Consider the following 18631-nt stretch of genomic DNA (forward strand, 5'->3'; position numbering starts at 1 on the left):
CTAACACCATGGGCTCTTATCTTACTGAGCAGCCTCCTGTGTGGCACCTTGTCAAAGGCCTTCTGGAAGTCCAAGTAGATAACATCCATTGGCTCTCCTTTGTCTAACCTACTCGTTACCTCCTCAAAGAATTCTAACAGATTTGTCAGGCATGACCTCCCCTTGATGAAACCATGCTGACTTTGCCCGATTTTGCCATGCACTTCCAAGCATTCTGAAATCTCATCCTTAATAATGGACTCTAAAATCTTACCAACGACCAAGGTCAGGCTAATCGGCCTGTAATTTCCCATCTTTTGCCTCACTCCCTTCTTAAGCAGGGGGGTTACATTATCAATTTTCCAGTCCTCTGGGAGCCTCCCTGACTCCAGTGATTCCTGAAAGATCACCACTAACGCCTCCACTATCTCTTCAGCTATCTCTTTCAGAACTCTGGGGTGTAATCCATCTGGTCCAGGTGATTTATCCACCTTCAGACCTTTCAGTTTTCCTAGCACCTTCTCCTTGGTAATGGCCACCATATTCACCTCTGCCCCCCCGACTCTCTTGAACTTTGGGGATGTCACTTGTGTCTTCCACTGTGAAGACTGACGCAAAGTACCTATTCAGTTCCTCCGCCATTTCTTTATTTCCCACTATTACTTCTGTAGCGTCATTTTCCAGCGGCCCAATGTCCACTTTCGCCTCTCTCTTACCCTTTATATATCTAAAAAAAACTCTTGCAAATTTTTTTATGTTACTGGCTAGTTTAACCTCATATTTAATCTTCTCCCTCCTTATTTCTTTTTTAGTTGTCCTCTGTTGGTCTTTGTAGGTTTCCCAATCCCCTGGTTTCCCACTGCTCTTCGCCGCATTGTATGCTTTCTCGTTAGCTTTTATGCTGTCCCTGACTTCCCTTGTCAGCCATGGTTGCCTTGTCCTCCCTTTAGTAAGCTTCTTCTTCCTAGGGATGAATTTTTGTTGTGTCTCCCAAATTACTCCCAGAAACTCCTGCCATTGCTGTTCCACTGTCTTTCCTGCTCTGTTCATCTCCCAGTCAATTCTGGCCAGCTCCTCCCTCGTGGCCTCTGTAGTTGCCTTTATTCAGTTGTAATACCGTTACATCTGATTCCAGCTTTTTCCTCTCAAATTGCAGGGTAAATTCTATTATATTATGGTCACTTCCTCCTAAGGGTTCCTTAAACTCCCTTATCAAATCTGCCTCATTACACATCACTAAATCTAGAATTGCCTGTTCCCTAGTGGGCTCCACCACAAGCTGCTCCAAAAAGCCATCTCGTAGACATTCCACAAATTCCTTTTCTTGGGATCCACTACTAACCAGATTTTCCCAGTCTACCTGCATATTGAAATCCCCCATGATCACTGTAACCGTGCCTTTCTTACACACCTTTTCTATCTCCTGGTGTATCTTATGCCCCACATACTGACTACTGTTCGGAGGCCTGTATATAACTCCCATTATGGTTTTTTTACCTTTGCGGTTCTTCAACTCTACCCACACAGATTCTACATCATCCGACCCTACATCATTTCTTGCTATCAATTTAATTTCACTTCTTACTAACTAAGCAACCCCACCCCCTCTGCCAACAATGCTCCATGTTTGTCCCGCATATTTGTGGTTACTCCTGATGTTATCTTGCATATAGAAAAAAAGGATTTGTTGTAAACAAACACAAGCTAATTTTTAGTAATTTGTGCATTGGAAATTAGTTTTTTCAGGAAAATCCCAAATAGAACCTTACCTTTGCATATTCAAGGCAAAAGTAAACTATTTATTTGTAATAAAAATTTCACCCAATGGTGAGCTTGGTATAGTGTTATGAAATATTTTTATTTATGCCATTGTTGCAGACTGGCGATAGTCCAGCTCGCCTTGCCTCAACCCCTCTAATCCACTAAGCAGGATAATCATGATATGTTTAAATGTGACACATCAGCACAAAGTGGGTTAACGCCACTTGAGCACAAATGATCACAATCTAAAGGGGTTAAAACTAACCCAGATTTAATCATTTTGCAATTATGATAATTAACATTTGAAAATAATTCTTTGAAAGTCAAGTGGGAGAAGCCAGCAGAGTAATAACTCTGAACGCAGGCAGAGAGGTAGCAGGGTTTAGGAGGAAGTGGAACTGAGGTGGCAGTGCAGCCAAAAGCGAGCTGAAAGGAAAGGGAGATATACAGAAGCCCGGAGTTAGGTTTTGTAGCTTTTGGGAAGTGTTGTAAGGCTGCGCCAGTTTGTGGAATAAATGACGCAAGAACAAGATAGGTAAATGTTTAGGACTGTTAGCTTAAATGGGGGATAACTGTCAACTGATAAAAAAACTGTGGATGCTGGAAATCCAAAACAAAAACAGAATTACCTGGAAAAACTCAGCAGGTCTGGCAGCATCGGCGGAGAAGAAAAGAGTTGACGTTTCGAGTCCTCATGACCCTTCGACAGAACTTGAGTTCGAGTCCAAGAAAGAGTTGAAATATAAGCTGGTTTAAGGTGTGTGGGGGGGGTGCGCGGAGAGAGAGAGAAGTGGAGGGGGTTGGTGTGGTTGTAGGGACAAACAAGCAGTGATAGAAGCAGATCATCAAAAGATGTCACCAACAATAGAACAAAGAACACATAGGTGTTAAAGGTGGTGATATTATCTAAACGAATGTGCTAATTAAGAATGGATGGTAGGGCACTCAAGGTATAGCTCTAGTGGGGGTGGGGAGAGCATAAAATATTTAACAATAATGGAAATAGGTGGGAAAAGAAAAATCTATATAATTTATTGGAAAAAAAACAAAAGGAAAGGGGAAACAGAAAGGGGGTGGGGATGGAGGAGGGAGCTCAAGACCTAAAGTTGTTGAATTCAGTATTCAGTCCGGAAGGCTGTAAAGTGCCTAGTCGGAAGATGAGGTGTTGTTCCTCCAGTTTGCGTTGGGCTTCACTGGAACAATGCAGCAAGCCAAGGACAGACATGTGGGCAAGAGAGCAAGGTGGAGTGTTAAAATGGCAAGCGACAGGGAGGTTTGGGTCATTCTTGTGGACAGACCGCAGGTGTTCTGCAAAGCGGTCGCCCAGTTTACGTTTGGTCTCTCCAATGTAGAGGAGACCACATTGGGAGCAACAAATGCAGTAGACTAAGTTGGGGAAAATGCAAGTGAAATGCTGCTTCACTTGAAAGGAGTATTTGGGCCCTTGGACGGTGAGGAGAGAGGAAGTGAAGGGGCAGTTGTTGCATCTTTCAACTGGTTGGGCCAAAAGCCCTGTTCCCATATTGCATAGAACATAAACAGGGTATTCAGCCCAACTGGTCAGTGCTCCACACAATCCATGATTCACCTAGAGTGTCAGGACCGTTGGACCTTTTGTTTTCCACGGAATCAAGGTACAGAAGAAAATTGACAAAATATATGAACAAAGTTTTCTATGAAGTAAGTTAGTTTGTTGGTTTGCGGTTCCAACTATTTCTGCTGAAATGCTTTTCAGACACCCCTCTCAGGAGTAAAGCAGAATGCAAACATTGGAACATGGAAGATGGTCAGTTGATGAATAATGCAGCAAGGATTCTCTGGTAGAATCCCTAGTTTTCCTTTTATGCATTTGTGTGTGTGCGGAATAGCTGCTTGAATGCAGTGACTGACATGTCATTACCCATGAAGGTATGCTCCAGGTTAGAATGCCATCTTCCAGTGAGGGACCATACACGTGCTTCATTTATGGGGTCTAAAACGAATAATCTGATCTGATCTCTTTAACTAATTTGGAGTAGGCAATTGTAAAATTGGTGAAATTCAAGTGGGAAAATTAGTTCAAAGAATAACGGCTCTGATTTTTATCGAAATGAGTTGTAAAAGATGGATAATTCAATTTTATAATTCGGCTGGAATTCTGATTTGCAGTCCACCTTTAAAAGTCTGTTGTTTTCTCTCTCTCTTGTTTTGCAGGTTAGAGCGTTTAGCTCATTTGAACCACCAGGAACGCATCAAATACCATCTTAAATATGGCAGGTAAGCATGTATGTCACTAGTTCTACACAATAGGTAGATTGTTTTGTTGAGTCTCTGCTCAACATTTCCCGGAAGCACAAAGGACCCACAGCTCCAAATTTCTCAGAGGACCTCATTTCAGATAGTTCGGATCACATGTAATTTCCATAACATTTTCTATGATGCTTCAACTGACTATTTTTAGTCTATTTCCTTCGACTTGCCTCTGAGCAGCTCCTTCTTTTAGTAGGGTTCACTTGTTTTCATGTGACACTGTTTGTCAGCAGGTCCCAGCTACCTGAAACCTCTGGACATCTTGATCCAACTCTTTGTCTCCCACTCCTGCACCTCACCCTCCCCAACAAACTGACATTCTGCTGACTGTCCAGACAGGAGCTGATGCCAAGTTTGTGACAGTACTTATTGTGCCCTTCCTGACTTCCTTGATTCACCAAAAGGTAATGAAAGCAGAGTAAGCACTTTAAAGGATCCAGAGTCAATTCGTGGGCGCTCCATGATGTTACTGGAGTGGAAGTGAGTCACCAGAATCTGTCTCTTGTAGGATTGTGCTTCAGTTATATTTGCCGACATATATATCCACCAAAAGCTTTGATCAACTGATAACATTTAAGATCCAACAGTGAGGGACTTGAGGGTCTTGTCAGGATGAACTGCGAAGTATGGCCTCTCTCATCGGTAATTATCTTCTGGTCTCCTTCAAGAAATATTTCTTTGTATGTTACAAATAATTATCTGGTGTGTACTGCTGCTATTGAATTTTTTAACATTGATGTTTAAAATGCTACAACCCCTAAATATTATGCGCTTGTATTGCATGAAGAGCTGTCTATTGCTAATTAAAGTTAAAATCAATATTCTACACTCTTACTCCCAAGTTCTAAGTTGTAGTTTTATCCATGAACAATGCAACTTTAACCGCTATTATAGTAATAGCTTCTAAATTAAATGCTATCACTTTCTTGACATGGAGCAGCTTCTCCAACTCGCTAAAAGCAATGTTGCAAGAGGCCGTGGCAGTCAAATGATTGTCTAAGTTGAGTCATTGCCCACAGTTACATATTAAAACTCTCTGCTTGATTGCTGTTTACCAGTTATACTACTCAAGAATTGTTTTCCCTTTTCACATACCACTGAAAGGATTGCAATTCCATGTAGCAAAAATAAATTCTGAGAAGCATCTGTCATAATTATTCCTTACTATATATCCCTAAGAATGCAACAAATATGAAAATCACAATCTGCCTCCAATAACTCAATTTCTCATCACCCTTTCAGCACCTTTGTGGCATAAATTATAGACCTCTCAACATATTTTGACTCCTGAGTGTACCTACTCCCAAACTTTACAAAAGTGCAAGTGAAGGAGGGCAGTGATGGAAGTGACAGACTTTTTCATGCAGGTTTAATAGGTATCATTGTACGAGTATGAAATATTTTACTGGGAGCCAGTTTGAGAGCCAACAGTGACTGTGATAAACACACATGCACATGCAGGAGCATGTCTCCAATAAATGGTCTCCTAATTTTTATGTCAGCTGGAGAGCTAAGTAGTCGTCTAAAGATGCATGCATTTGGAGGATGAGAAAAATGCCTTGATGTTGGAGATGTCAAGGCTGATAGCCAGGTTCTGACTGAAGTGTGGAAATGAGAAAAGGAGCTCATAGAAGCATAGTGATGGAAAGTGAGGAAAACTGAAAGAGAACATTTTTGAGTAGAAATAATAATAGAGTAAGTAGCTGTGGAGGGGAAGAATTAGAGAAATAAAGACGCTTGGAGAAAGGGGAAATGGTGGGAAGGGAAGAGGCAATGAGGAGGAACACTAACTGCAGACAGAGAAATGAAATATTGGGCATGAATCAGGGAAAATATTACAGACGATGTACAGATAGAGAGAGAAAGTAGCGATGCCACAGAACAGAAATCCAAGAGAAAGTACTTTGAACAAAACTGTTTGCATTTGCATCAAATGTTGTGCCTTTTTTTTTAATGGGCCAACATGTCCTGTAAAATCCGAAGCTGATCTTCAGCAACCCTGGGTGCAAGGGGAAGTAGAGCAATGAAGTGACAGTCAGTTGATGGAAAAGGAGAATGGAGAAGAAGGGACACCTTTTCAAAGTGTAGAGGATATCGCTCTCCTCCCTTAGGGTCCCCCTTCTTTTCACCCTATGGCAAAGCAGGTGACGGAGGAGAGGGATTGCTTTCAACCTATTTGGAAGTAGTTTGGACCAGAGCATACTCAAGTTGGGGGCTGTGAGGACATGGATGGATGGAGGGAGGGCTGAGGAAGAAGGAGAGGAGCCCTGTTGAGTGAGGGGGTACAGAATAGAGAGGGAAATGCAACCCAGTTATCTGTGCGTATGTCTGGAGGACCTCCTAGAGGGAGAAATATCCTTCCAAAGGGGTTGAGAAAGAGAAATCCTTGCTGGGGCAAGTAAGAGGGTCGGTTGCTGTCACAATGTATGCCCAATATAAAACAGCATACCCTCCGGTTCAGTAATGTTATCTAAGATCCACCAGTGTTAATAAATAGCAAATATTTTGAATTGCTTCAAACCTTACTTCATGTTTTCAGTAATCCAGGGGATGTTTTTATGTATTTTGTTTTCTAGAAAACAATTTTCCACCGCTCCCAAGGTTTATTCCATTGAAGCCCTGTTTTTACCAGGATTTTAATGAGATTCCAGAACCCCACAAAGTCCTGGCAAAACGCATTTACTACCTTTGGATGCGTGAGTATGACAACTGTATCACAAGTGAATGTGAATGCAACCTAGATGTGTTGTGGACCCTTGTAACACACCTCTAACCTTCCAAGCATTGTTACAACCCCTTTATTTTCACATGCAGTGAAATTGCTATTATGTCTATATTTCAAAACCATCAAATGTCTATTCAATATCTATATTCATTGAATTAGTGCAAGCTGGTGTAACCAGTTAAATGATATAATTTTCTCTCCTTGTAATATGAATTCTACATTGATTAAAATATATACAATTATGCCTTCAAACAAGGAGCTTGGGTGGCATAATGGATTGTTAAGCACTGTCGTTTGACCTCCGAAATCCAGGTACATGTTCAGCCTTTTCAGAGAATCCAAATCTCTTTGGGTTCAGGAATTGGTGTAAGCGGTTTTTAGCCCATGGCTCTGAGTCAGCATGATTTTTTTTTTTTGTTTTATTCGTTCATGTATATCGCTGGCAAGGCCAGCATTTGTTGCCCGTCCCCAATTGCTCTTGAGCTCAGTGCTTTTCTGGGCCATTTCAGTCAGTTAATAGTCAACCACATTGCTGTGGGTCCAGAGTCACTTGCAGGCTAGATTGAATAAGGAGCGCAGACTTCCTTTCCTAAAGGACATTAGTGAACCAGACGGTTTTTTTATGGCAATCGATGGTAGTTTCATGGTCTGTTATCACTGACACTAGCTTTTTATTTAATTGAACTCAATGAATGGGTTTGAACCCATGCCTCCCGAGCATTAGCCTGGGCTAGTCTAGTGACATTACCACTACGCCATCCTCCCCCCTAGACTCCACAGCTGAAAACTCCACTTGGTTAAATTTCGCTGATAATAGCTGAGGCGGCAAGCTGAAGAATTAGTGTTGCTACCATGAGGTCCAGGTTTGTTTAAACCTGGTGGAGGGAGCAGTTCCCTACTTCTGGCCTGAAAGAGTTGGTGCTAATAGTCAATGGAAAGTCGGAGGAGTTGTTCCAGTTCATAAGTGGGCATTAGTCACTTTGCTCAGCATAATGCTCAACGTAAAATGCTTCTCCAAAAGAAAAAACAATGCATGAAAATCTTTGGAGCTCAGATTTCATGAACCTTATGACCCTTACAACCTCTCAAACGCTGTGAGCCCACTGCCAATACACTGATTTGTTGGTTAACCTCACAATGGCTATGTTAGGATAATTTTGATTTTAACAGATAGGCACCCAACCTATTTGAACAGTCTACTCGACGAAGCTGAAAGCTTCTTAGGTATGGGTTGCAACAAGTTTTGTGACTTGTTGCGGCACTGTTTCCCCTCTCCCATCCTTTCAGAAGTAATTGCTAATCCAATTTCTGTCCAGTTATATAGTAAGAATCCTTTTGTGGACTGTGTAGTTAGTGCTGCTTTCCCCAAATAGTCAGTTGTGAACTATCTCTAACACGCTATCAATCCAGATTTATTAGCCTGGGGGAAGCCAGACCTGTAATGATTTTGATCAGTGGTTCAAGGAGAACTTTTCCTTTTTAATTTTACATATGAAGTGCTCTTTTGATTTAAAAACTGTTTGATAGGTCCAGTTGATAGGCAAGTTAATATAAAGAGGATCTCTCAATGGCACAGATTAAATGAAGTTTACTTTCAATGACATTTTTCTTCCTTTGGCCACACCCATTATCCTTTGATAATTCTTTCTTCAGGAGATCTGGAGCTTGACTGTTAGATAGATATCCGATTCATTTATTGCAAAGTTCTCCCAACCTAGACAGCTGCTATTTCTGAGAGCTGGGTATTTGCATGTTAATTTTCACTTTCAGCAGTAGAACTTAAAGTTCATTTAATTGAGCTTGCTACTTTATAGTGATCTTCAGCTTTTCTTTCAAGATTGTTTCCATAATGCTTTTAAGGATCAGCAGTTTTGGTTATGCTTCAAACAACATAACTATGGCAAGCAAATACAAACAATAATGCACAGAATATAGTTCTGTATAGAAACATTAGAGCAGTCAGGATGAAACAGGCTGAACGGATTCTAAGTTGTGATAGACGAATATGGTTTATATTTTCACTTATACCTTTCTGTCAATCACAAAGCTTGGTAGACTTAACTTTTGTACCTGCCCGTTATATTTGCCAAAAGATTAATGGAATTTTGGCCTTAATCTTATTGTGTAGGGGGTGCTGGAATACAAAAGGATGGAAGTTATACTTAAGTTGTACCGAGCCTTAATCTGAACCATTCTGGAATATTGCATTCAGTTCTGGGTATAACCCCTCAGAAGATACATATTGGCCTTTGAGACAGTACAGTACACACCACCAGAAGATACCAGGACTTAAATGGTTAAATTATGAAGAGGGCTGGCACAAACATAGCTTTTATTCCTTTGAGTTTAGAAGATTGAGAAGTGATCTAATTCAGGTGTTTAAAATGTGAAGCCAGTTTTGAATGGGTTAGTACAAAGCTACAATTTCCTGAGTTGGGAGAATGCAAAACAAGGGGATGCATTCAGCATTGAAACCGGGAAGCACTTTTTCGCCCAAAGGCAGTGGAAATTTGGAACACCATTCCCCAAATGGCTGCGGATGCTGGGAGTCAGTTGAACCTTTCAAGACAGACATTGATAGTTTTTTTTTTTTTTGTGAGGTAAGGAAATCAGTGTATTAAAGTTGAGTAAATAGAGGTAAGTTAAAGTATGGTTAGCCAATAGGATTGGCCCGAAGGGCTGACTGGCCTAAGAGCGGAGTCTGGGACTGTGTATGCCTGGGACTTTGGTGGGTAGGGGAATTTGATGAGAAGAGGAATGAGGTGCTTCTTTCCTTTTGCCTTTCCTAACTTTTTCACCCCGTAGTAATTGGTTCTCACTCTATTACAGAGAAAGAAGCTAGCTGTTTAGTGGGTATCTGGTAAGTGGTTAAGGCCTATTCCATTCCTAAGGTTTAAGATGGTATAGGAGCTGGTGTTAAGTTTAATAAAACTTATATTTAAAAAAAAAGGAAAATAATTGAATAATTAAGTTCAGTAGCTAATTAAAACACATTGGAAATGGCAGCAGGTGACGTCACATATGCAGCATTTCGGAGCTCCTCGATACCACTCTGATCCACGCCAAACATGCCTCAATTAAAGTGGTTGCTGCTCGATGACCTTTGGCTCAGGGTTGTTGAGCTGGAGGCCGAGCTGCAGACAGTCCGACAAATTAGGGACAAGGAAAGTTACCTCGATGCTTTGGACCAGGAGACGGTCACACCCCTGAGGATAGGGGTGATTTGGTCAGTGTTCTGGGACAGGAGGGTGTGACCGCGAGTGAGGGAAACCAGAAAGCAGGAGCGTATGAGCCTCCGCCTTTTCAATTGTCCAATAGGCTTGAGGTTCTCTCAGCTTTTTTGTATGAGAGCGGGGCTGTAGGGTGGATGAGCTGACTGACCGTGGCAGAGGAAGCCATTCAGGTGCGGCGGGGAGGGGGGGAACAAAATGGAATGTAGTGGGGTATAGTACAATGAGGGAGATTGACACTGTTCTCTGCCACAAAAAGAGAGTCCAGATGGCTTTATTGCCTGCCCGATGCCAGGAATTGGGACAGCTGCTCAGGGCTGGAGAGGGACTTGCAGGCATTGTCGTCCATGTAGGTACCAATGACATAGGTAGAACAAGGAGAGAGTTGCTGCATAGTCAGTGTGAGGAGATAGGCACTAAATTAAAAAGCAGAACACATGCAGATTGGCATAGTGTACATAAAATTAGAGAGATGAATGCATAGTTCAAAGACTGGTGTGGGAGAGATGGGTTCTGGTTTGTGGAGCACTGTCACTGGTACTGGGGAAAGTGGGGGCTGTACAGTTAGGGTGGTCTACACCTGAGCCATGCTGGGACTGGTGTTGTAGCAAGCCGCATAACTGGGACAGTAGAGTGAGCTTTAAATGGTGGGGGCAAGGGATCAAATTTGGGATAATGTGTTAAAGCGAGGAGCAGAAACAAAGCAAGAGAGAAAGACATTCATGTGGGAAATGATAAACAGACTGTGACAGGAAAGGACAGAGTGCAAATCTAGGAGTAAATCTGCAGATAATGCTAGAGATTACGAAAACATTAAAAGGACAAAACTAAAGGCTCTGTATTTCATTACACAACATTTTAAACAAAGCAGATGAACTGAAGTAGAAATAATTAAGTACATTTCAGAGACATGGCTATAGGATGACATAGGTTGGGACCTGAATATTGAAGGGTGCGTGGCGTTTAGGAAAGACAGGAAGCTAAGAAAAGGTGGAGGGGTGGTTCTGTTAATTAAGGATGGTATTAGCACAATAGAGAGGGATGACCCAAGTTCAGGAAACCCAGGATGTAGAAGTGGTTTAGGTAGAGATGAGAAATGATGAAGGCAAGAAGTCACTTGATGGAATGGTGTACATGCTGACTAACAAAAGCCATATGGTAGGGCTGGGTATAAAGGAGGAAATAATGGGAGCTGTCAGAAAGGTATGGCGATAATCAAGGGGGATTTTATTCTACATATAGACTGGAAAAATCAGATGGGCAAAGGTAGAATGAGAAACTAAATGAGAAACTCATAGACTGTTTTCTGGTTAGTTTCTTAGAACAGCATGTTCTGGCACCAACCAGGGAGCAGGCCACACTGGACCTGGCTGGTATTGTGCAAGGAGATGAGATTGGATTAATTGATGACCTCATAGTGAAGGCTCCCCTAGGTATCAGCGATCATATTGTGATGGAATTTTAATTTCAGTTTAAGGGAGAGAAGAGTGGGCCCAAGACTAGTATTTTAAACTTAAATAAGGACAATTATGTGGGAATGAAAGCAGAGCTAGCTAAAGTGAACTGGCAAATTAGGTTAAGGGATAAGTCCATAGAGATGCTGTGGCAGACACTTAAAGGGATATTTCAGAAGACACAATAGATACCTTCCAATGAGGGTGGGGGACCTACTATCCATGGTTAACTAAAAAAGTTAAGGGTAGTGTCAAATTTGATGAAAAAGCATATAATTGCTCAAAGGTGGGTGGCAGGTCAGAAGATTCGACAAAATTTAAAAAACAACAAAGATTGATAAAGAAGGCAAAATTAGAATACGAGAGAAAGCTAGCTTGAAATATAAAGGTAGATGGTACGAGTTTCTACAGGTATTTAAAAAAGCAAAGAGTTAACAATGTGAGCGTTGGCCTATGGAAAGTGAGTCTGGGGAATTAATAATGGGAAATAAGGAGATGGCAGATGAATTAAATAGGATACAAGTAACATCCCAGAAATAGCTGTAAATCAAGAAATGGGATTGGGGGGGAGGAACGCTGAAAAATTACAATCACCCGGGTAGTGACACAGAGCAGATTGTTGGAACCGCAGGCTGTCAAGTCCCCGGGCCCTGATGGACTTCATCCTCAGGTCTAAAAGAAGTGGCTAGGGAGACGATGCATTGATTTAATTTTTCAAAATTCCATAGATTTGGGGAAGGTTCTATTAGATTGGAAATAGCAAATGTAACTCCTTTTATACAAAAAGGGCAGGAGACACAAAGCAAGAAACTACAGCTAAACATCTGTCATAGGGAAAATGTTAGAATATTATTGAAGATGTTAAAGCAGGAAAAATTCCAGGTAATTGGGCAGAGTCAATATGGCTTTGTGAAAGGGAAATCAGGTTTAACCAATTTGAGTATTGCTGAAAAAGACATTTTGTCGAAGCTTTTCATCTTGCACCCATCAGGACAATTTCATGAATACCAATGTCAGGGGAAGCAACAACTTTATACTGTATGAGAAAAGAGTGCTGATTGTTTGGCAAGTGGACTCTGGTAGAGGTTTTGCCATGGAGAATGCACCAGTTAATGGTGACTGACCAGTTAATTTCCAAGCATTGTTTTAATTTTTAAATCAGGCAGCTTGACCCTGGTTAAGGCATTACTCTGAGGAATGAACCAGCGAATGGCTATCACATATTTTGTTTAGTTGAAACAAGTGCAGAAAGAACATGCACACACGTTGTGCCATTCCTGCGATTGCTCTGATGAGATCAAGACGAAAAGCTTTGACAAAATGTCTTTTTTTCAGCAATACGCAAGTTCTGTGCTACCAAATGGCTACTTAACTTTTTAGAGTTCTTTAAAGAAGTAACATATGCTGTGGATAAAGGGGAATGGGTGGATGTACTGCACCTAGATTTCCAGAAAGCGTTTGATAAGCTGCTACATCAAAGGTTATTGCGAAAATAAAAGCTCATGGTATAGGGGGGCAACATATCGGCGTGGATGGAAGATTGGCTAGTTAACAGGAAACAGAGGGTAGGCATAAAAAGGCCTTTTTCTAGTTGGCAGGATGTAACGAGTGGTGTGCCACAGGGATCAGGGCTGGGGCCTCAACTTTTTTACAATTTGTATTAATGACTTAGATGAAGGGACAGAACGTGTGGTTGCTAAATTTACTGATGACACAAAGATGGGAAAGCAGGATGTGAAGAGGAAAACGGGAGGCTACAAAGGGATAAGTGAGTGGGAAAAGGTCTGGCAAATAGAAGAGGATGTAGGAAAATGTGGAATTGTCAATTTTGCCAGGAATTTTTTTATGAAGGCATATTATTTAAATGGTGGGAGATTACAGAGCTCTGAGATGCAGAGGAACCTGGGTGTCCTAGTGCTTGAATTGCAAAAGGCTAGTATGCAGCTACAGCAAGTCATTAGGAAATCTAATAGAATGTTATAATTTGTGAGGGGACTGAATACAAAAGTAGGGGGGTTATGCTTCAGTTACATAGGGCTTTCGTGAGACCATATCTGGAGTACTCTGCACAGTATTGGTCTCCTTATTTCAGGAAGTATGTGAATAGATTATTGGAAGCAGTTCAGCAGTTCATGGTATGGGCAGGTTGTCTAATGAGGAAAGGTCAGACAGGCTAGGTTTTTATCCGCTGGAGTTTAGAATTGTAAGTGGCGACTTGATTGAAACGTACGAAATCCTTAGGGGTCTTGACAAGGTGGCTGTGGAGAGGACATTTCCTCTTGTAGGAGAATCTGGAACCAGGAGTCACTGTGTAAAAATAAGGGGTCGCCGATTTAAGACAGATGAGGAGACATTTTTTCTCTCAGTGGGTCTTTGGAACTTTGCTTCCGCAGCCTTTTGAGGAAGAGAGTCTTTGAATATTTTTAAGGCAGAGGTAAATAAATTCTTGATAAGCCAGGGGATGAAAGGTTGTTGGGGGTAGGCAGGAATGAGGAGTTGAGGTTACAATCAGATTAGCCATGCTCTTATCAAATGCCAGAGCAGGCTCGAAGGGCCGAGTGGCCTATTCCCTGTTCCTAGTTCATATGTTCCTGTTCCAGTAAGTACATAGATCCCAGCAATTGACTCCTAGCCAGTAATCTTTAAAGTTAGGAGAGGGCTGGCGAAACCTCAGCTTTCCCTTCACACCCACGTGATTCTGAAACTACCTGAAACATTTGGAACTTTCCACCAGTCTGGAACTGCAGTCCATTCATTGTGATATTAGGGCAGTGTTGAATGGGCCTTGCACACCCTAGTTGCAGTGTACTTGATTAGATTGCTGGTGTGCATCTCCTATTACACAATCGCTTCTGCGTCAATGACCAATTAATACCAACCTGAAAGCAGTGATATAATGGCAAAAAGCACAGTGGAAGAGTGGGAGTGCCGCAGCTTGTCCTGCTGCAGTACTTAACGTCTGCTGCTGGATGGCGCTATTTACTTGTTCATTCACAAGGCTTTTTAACAGATACCAGCTTAGAGTACGGCAATATCTTATTGACATTGAGGGCTCCTGGACCCATGTGTCCTCTCTGTCTTAAGACTGTTTGTTTCCATTATTACTCTGGCCCTGCAACCATAGAGATATTAGCTGTTGTGCTAATGAATTGCTGCTGTTTCAGATTTTTAAAAAAAACTTCATGAAATAATATTGTGGTTTTTCTCCGTGAAGAATTTTGAGTTCTTAACCAGTCCCACTGTCTCCAAATAATGTATGTTTAAATACATTGGTTACCGTCATTTATAATAGCTGTTCAGTGTTATGAAAATTTAAGAAAGAGATATCACGTGCAATCAAAGCTCAAGTGCAAAATTTTAATCTATTTAAGTATCTACTTTTAAAACATCTTAAGAATTCAAAGCTGCTCCAGAAGTAAGTAGAAAATAAACAAACCCTTTGATCACTGAATAGTTTACCCTTGAATGTCTGTGATAAATTATATAAAATGAGTAATATTTTTGCGTTATTTAAATGCTCTCGCCCTCTCCTTGGAGTTGGTGTAGTTTTAGACAATGCTGCAAGCAGTGTATATTCTGAATGCTCTTAAGTATACGTTAGGCTCCAGTAGGTGTCCCGCATGACATAACATTATTAGGTATAAGATTATCTATAACTTCCGAAGTGTAATTGATGGTGTAATGTAGGGCAATGTGGTAGCCAGTTTGTGCATGACAGGCCCACAAGCAGCAATGAGATAAATAACCAAATAATCCAGTTTAAGGTATCAATATTGGCCGGAACATCAAGAAAGCGCCCTTGCTCTTGCTTGAACATGGGATCTTCTGTGTCCACCAGAGAGAGTAGTTAGTCTAAATTTAAAACCTCTAACAAATGACAGCACCTCTGACAGTGCAGCAGTCCCTCAGTACTGCACTGACATGTCAAGCTAACGAACGTGCCCCAGTCTCTCATTCTTCGGGCTCTGAGATGGGAATGCTACCACTGAGCCAAGACTGTATGGCCCTGAATTAAGGTTTGTGTTCTTTTTGATAGTTGTGCTTTTCCTAGCTTTGTTTATTGGAAGCTGCACTCTACATGACCTGCTGCTTTCTACGTAACTGAAGCGAGCCTCGGTAACTGTGTTGAGTTTAATGTTAACACTCACTGTCTGAGAATATGGCAGAGGTAGGTTCAATCATTGCTTTCGAAAGAGGTGAATCATCATGTCAAGAGGAAAGGTTCGCAAGGTTAAGGGGGAAAAGGGACTAGATGCATACCCATTGCAGAGAGCTGGCACGGACATGGGCTGAAAGGCCTCCTTCTGTGCTGTAACCATTCTATGATTCTGCTCGGGAGAGCTTCACTCATTTACCTCTGGATCCAAAGGCCATAAGGTGAGCTGAAGCACAGAATTAATTGTGTCTGTGTGTTATTAATTTTGCAGCAGATTTCAGTTACAGTGGTCAATTGCTGTGTATAAAATTTACTTTGAGGGAGGAGCAGAACAGGAAATGCAGCTATTTGAATCCTTCCCATTGGCCTCTGCCCTGCTCGGCCCTAAATATTTATGCTCCTCTTAATTTTTTAGATGTAATTTCAGTTGCATGGACTCAAAAGTAATTTTCATGGTACTGAGCAGACAAGGCTACCACAAACCACAGTGTATTTTTATTGCCTAAATTGTGTTTCGAAATAAAATGCAACATTGAACTTGACTGCTCTGTATTAAAACATTTTGAAACCCTGCTGAAGATGGAAGGGTTTGTTGTACGGTGCAATAAAACATGCAAAACTTTAAGCATGCATTTTTCTCCAATATTTGAAAAATATACATTTTTCATCAGATCCAGCGTGTTCACGATTGTCTGAGTTTTCATAAGGAGTTCTGAGTTTATTCCTCTGCCACCTGATTTCTGAAATTTTCCTTTTGTCATTTAAACTTGTTTTACGTTGATGTACAGCATTTTCTGCAGTGTTTGAATCCCTTAACTTCTGAACGACAGTGCCAGAAAACTAAAGGGGCCAACAGGAGCTCGAAAACTGACGTCAGATCAAGTGTGTTTCACAGAATCACACAGTGCAGAAGAGGCCCTTCGGCCCTGCACCAACACGTGAGAAACACCTGACCTACCTACCTACCTAATCCCATTTACCAGCACTTGGCCCATAGCCTTGAATGTTATGACGTGCCAAGTGCTCATCCAGGTACTTTTTAAAGGATGTGAGGCAACCCGCCTTCACCACCCTCCCAAGCAATGTATTCCAGACCGTCACCACCCTCTGGGTAAAAAAGTTTTTCCTCACATTTCCCCCCCCCCCCCCCCCCCCAAAATCTGCCCCTCACCTTGAACTTATGTCCCCTCATGACTGACCCTTGCTTCAACTAAGGGGAACATCTGCTCCCTATCCACCCTGTTCATGCCCCTCATAATCTTGTACACCTTGATCAGGTCATCCCTCAGTCTTCTGTGCTCCAACAAAAACAACCCAAGTCTATCCAACCCCTCTTCATAACTTAAATGTTTCCTCCCAGGCAACATCCTGGTGAATCTCCTCTGCACCCCCTCCAGTGCAATCACATCCTTCCTATAATGTGGCGACCAGAACTGCACACAGTACTCCAGCTGTGGCCTCACCAAGGTTCTATACAACTCCAACATGATCTCCCTACTTTTGTAATCTGTGCCTCGATTAATAAAGGCAAGTGTCCCATATACCTTTTTCGCCACCCCATTAACATGCCCTCTGCCTTCAGAGATCTATGAACACACACGCCAAGGTCCCTTTGTTCCTCAGAACTTCCTAGTGTCATGCCGTTCATTGAATACTTCCTTGTCAAATTACTCCTTCTAAAGTGTATCACCTCACACTTTTCAGGTTTAAGTTCCATCATGCACTTATCTGCCCATTTGACCATCCCGTCTATATCTTCCTGTAGCCCAAGACACTCATCCTCATTGTTAACCACCCGGCCAATCTTTGTGTCATCCGCAAACTTACTAATCCTACCCCCCCTGCCCCCCACATAGTCATCTATGTCATTTATATAAATGACAAATTATGGGGGGACCCAGCACAGATCCCTGTGGAATGCCACTGGACACTAGCTTCCAGTCAGTAAAGTATCCTTCTGTCATCACCTTCTGTCTCCTACAACTAAGCCAATTTTGAATCCACCTTATCAAATTACCCTGTATCCCATGTGCATTTTGCCTTCTTTATAAGTCACCCATGTGGAACCTTGTCAAAGGCTTTGCTGAAATCCATATAAACTACATCAACTGCACTACCCTCATCTACACACCTGGTCACCACCTCAAAAATATTCTATCAAATTTGTTAGGCATGACCTTCCTATGTTTGCAGGTTCCCCATACTGAAAACTTTGAATGCTGTTGATGCAAGGTTAATAATCTCACAGGAGTGTTCAGTAAAAATAACTCCAAACTGGTAAGGAGTCGACAATTTGGCTTTTTTTTTAATTCATTCATGGGATGTGGGCATTGCTGGCTAGGCCAGCATTTCCCTAATTGTCCTTGAGAAGGTAGAAGTAAGCTGCTGCCTTGAAAGGCATCCCATCAACAAACAGTCAAGCGGGCTGTTTTGTCCTGAATGATGTCGAGCTTCTTGAGCGTTGTTGGAGCTGCACTTATCCAGGCAAGTGGAGAATAATTCCATCATACTCCTGACTTGGGTCTTGTGGACAGGCTTTGGAGAGTCAGGAGGTCAGTTATTTGCTGCAGGATTCCTAGCCTCTGACCTGCTCTTGTAGCCACAGTATTTATATAGCTAGTTCAGTTTCTAGTCAATGGTAATCCCCAGGATGTTGATAGGGTTTTGGTGATGGTAATACCTTTGAATGTCAAGGAGCAATGGTTAGATTCTCTCTTGTTGGAGATGGTCATTGTCTAGTACTTAAGGCGTGTTACTTGCCACTTGTCAGCCCAAGCCTAGATATTGTCCAGGTCTTGCTGCATTCAGACATGGACTGCTTCAGTACCTGGAGTTGTGAATGGTGCTGAACATTGTGCGATCATCAGCGAACATCCCCACTTCTGACTTTATAATATAATGAAGGTCATTGATGAGGCAGCTGAAGATGGCTGGACCTAGGACGCTACCCTGAGGACCTCCTGCAATGATGTCTTAGGACTGAGATGACTGACCTTCAACAACCAGAACCCTCTTTCTTTATGCTAGGTATGACTCC

The 18631-nt window shown here is 41.9% G+C and overlaps 1 protein-coding gene across 8 annotated transcripts in view; it reads left to right on the plus strand.

Moving 5' to 3' along the window:
- LOC121272032 (secretory carrier-associated membrane protein 5) overlaps positions 1-18631 on the plus strand; it is a 78239-nt gene that overhangs the window by 16644 nt on the left and 42964 nt on the right. For all 8 annotated transcript variants that reach the window (XR_005941837.1, XR_005941836.1, XR_005941835.1 and 5 more), the window contains 2 exons: positions 3934-3996; positions 6606-6725. Coding sequence is in view for 5 of the 8 variants with exons in the window: in XM_041178408.1 (XP_041034342.1) it covers positions 3990-3996; positions 6606-6725 (127 nt within the window). In the remaining 3 variants the exon portion in view is untranslated. The remainder of the gene's footprint in view (positions 1-3933; positions 3997-6605; positions 6726-18631) is intronic.

This window comes from Carcharodon carcharias, chromosome 32 (genome assembly GCF_017639515.1).
Source record: "Carcharodon carcharias isolate sCarCar2 chromosome 32, sCarCar2.pri, whole genome shotgun sequence".
NCBI classification, from domain to species: domain Eukaryota; kingdom Metazoa; phylum Chordata; class Chondrichthyes; order Lamniformes; family Lamnidae; genus Carcharodon; species Carcharodon carcharias.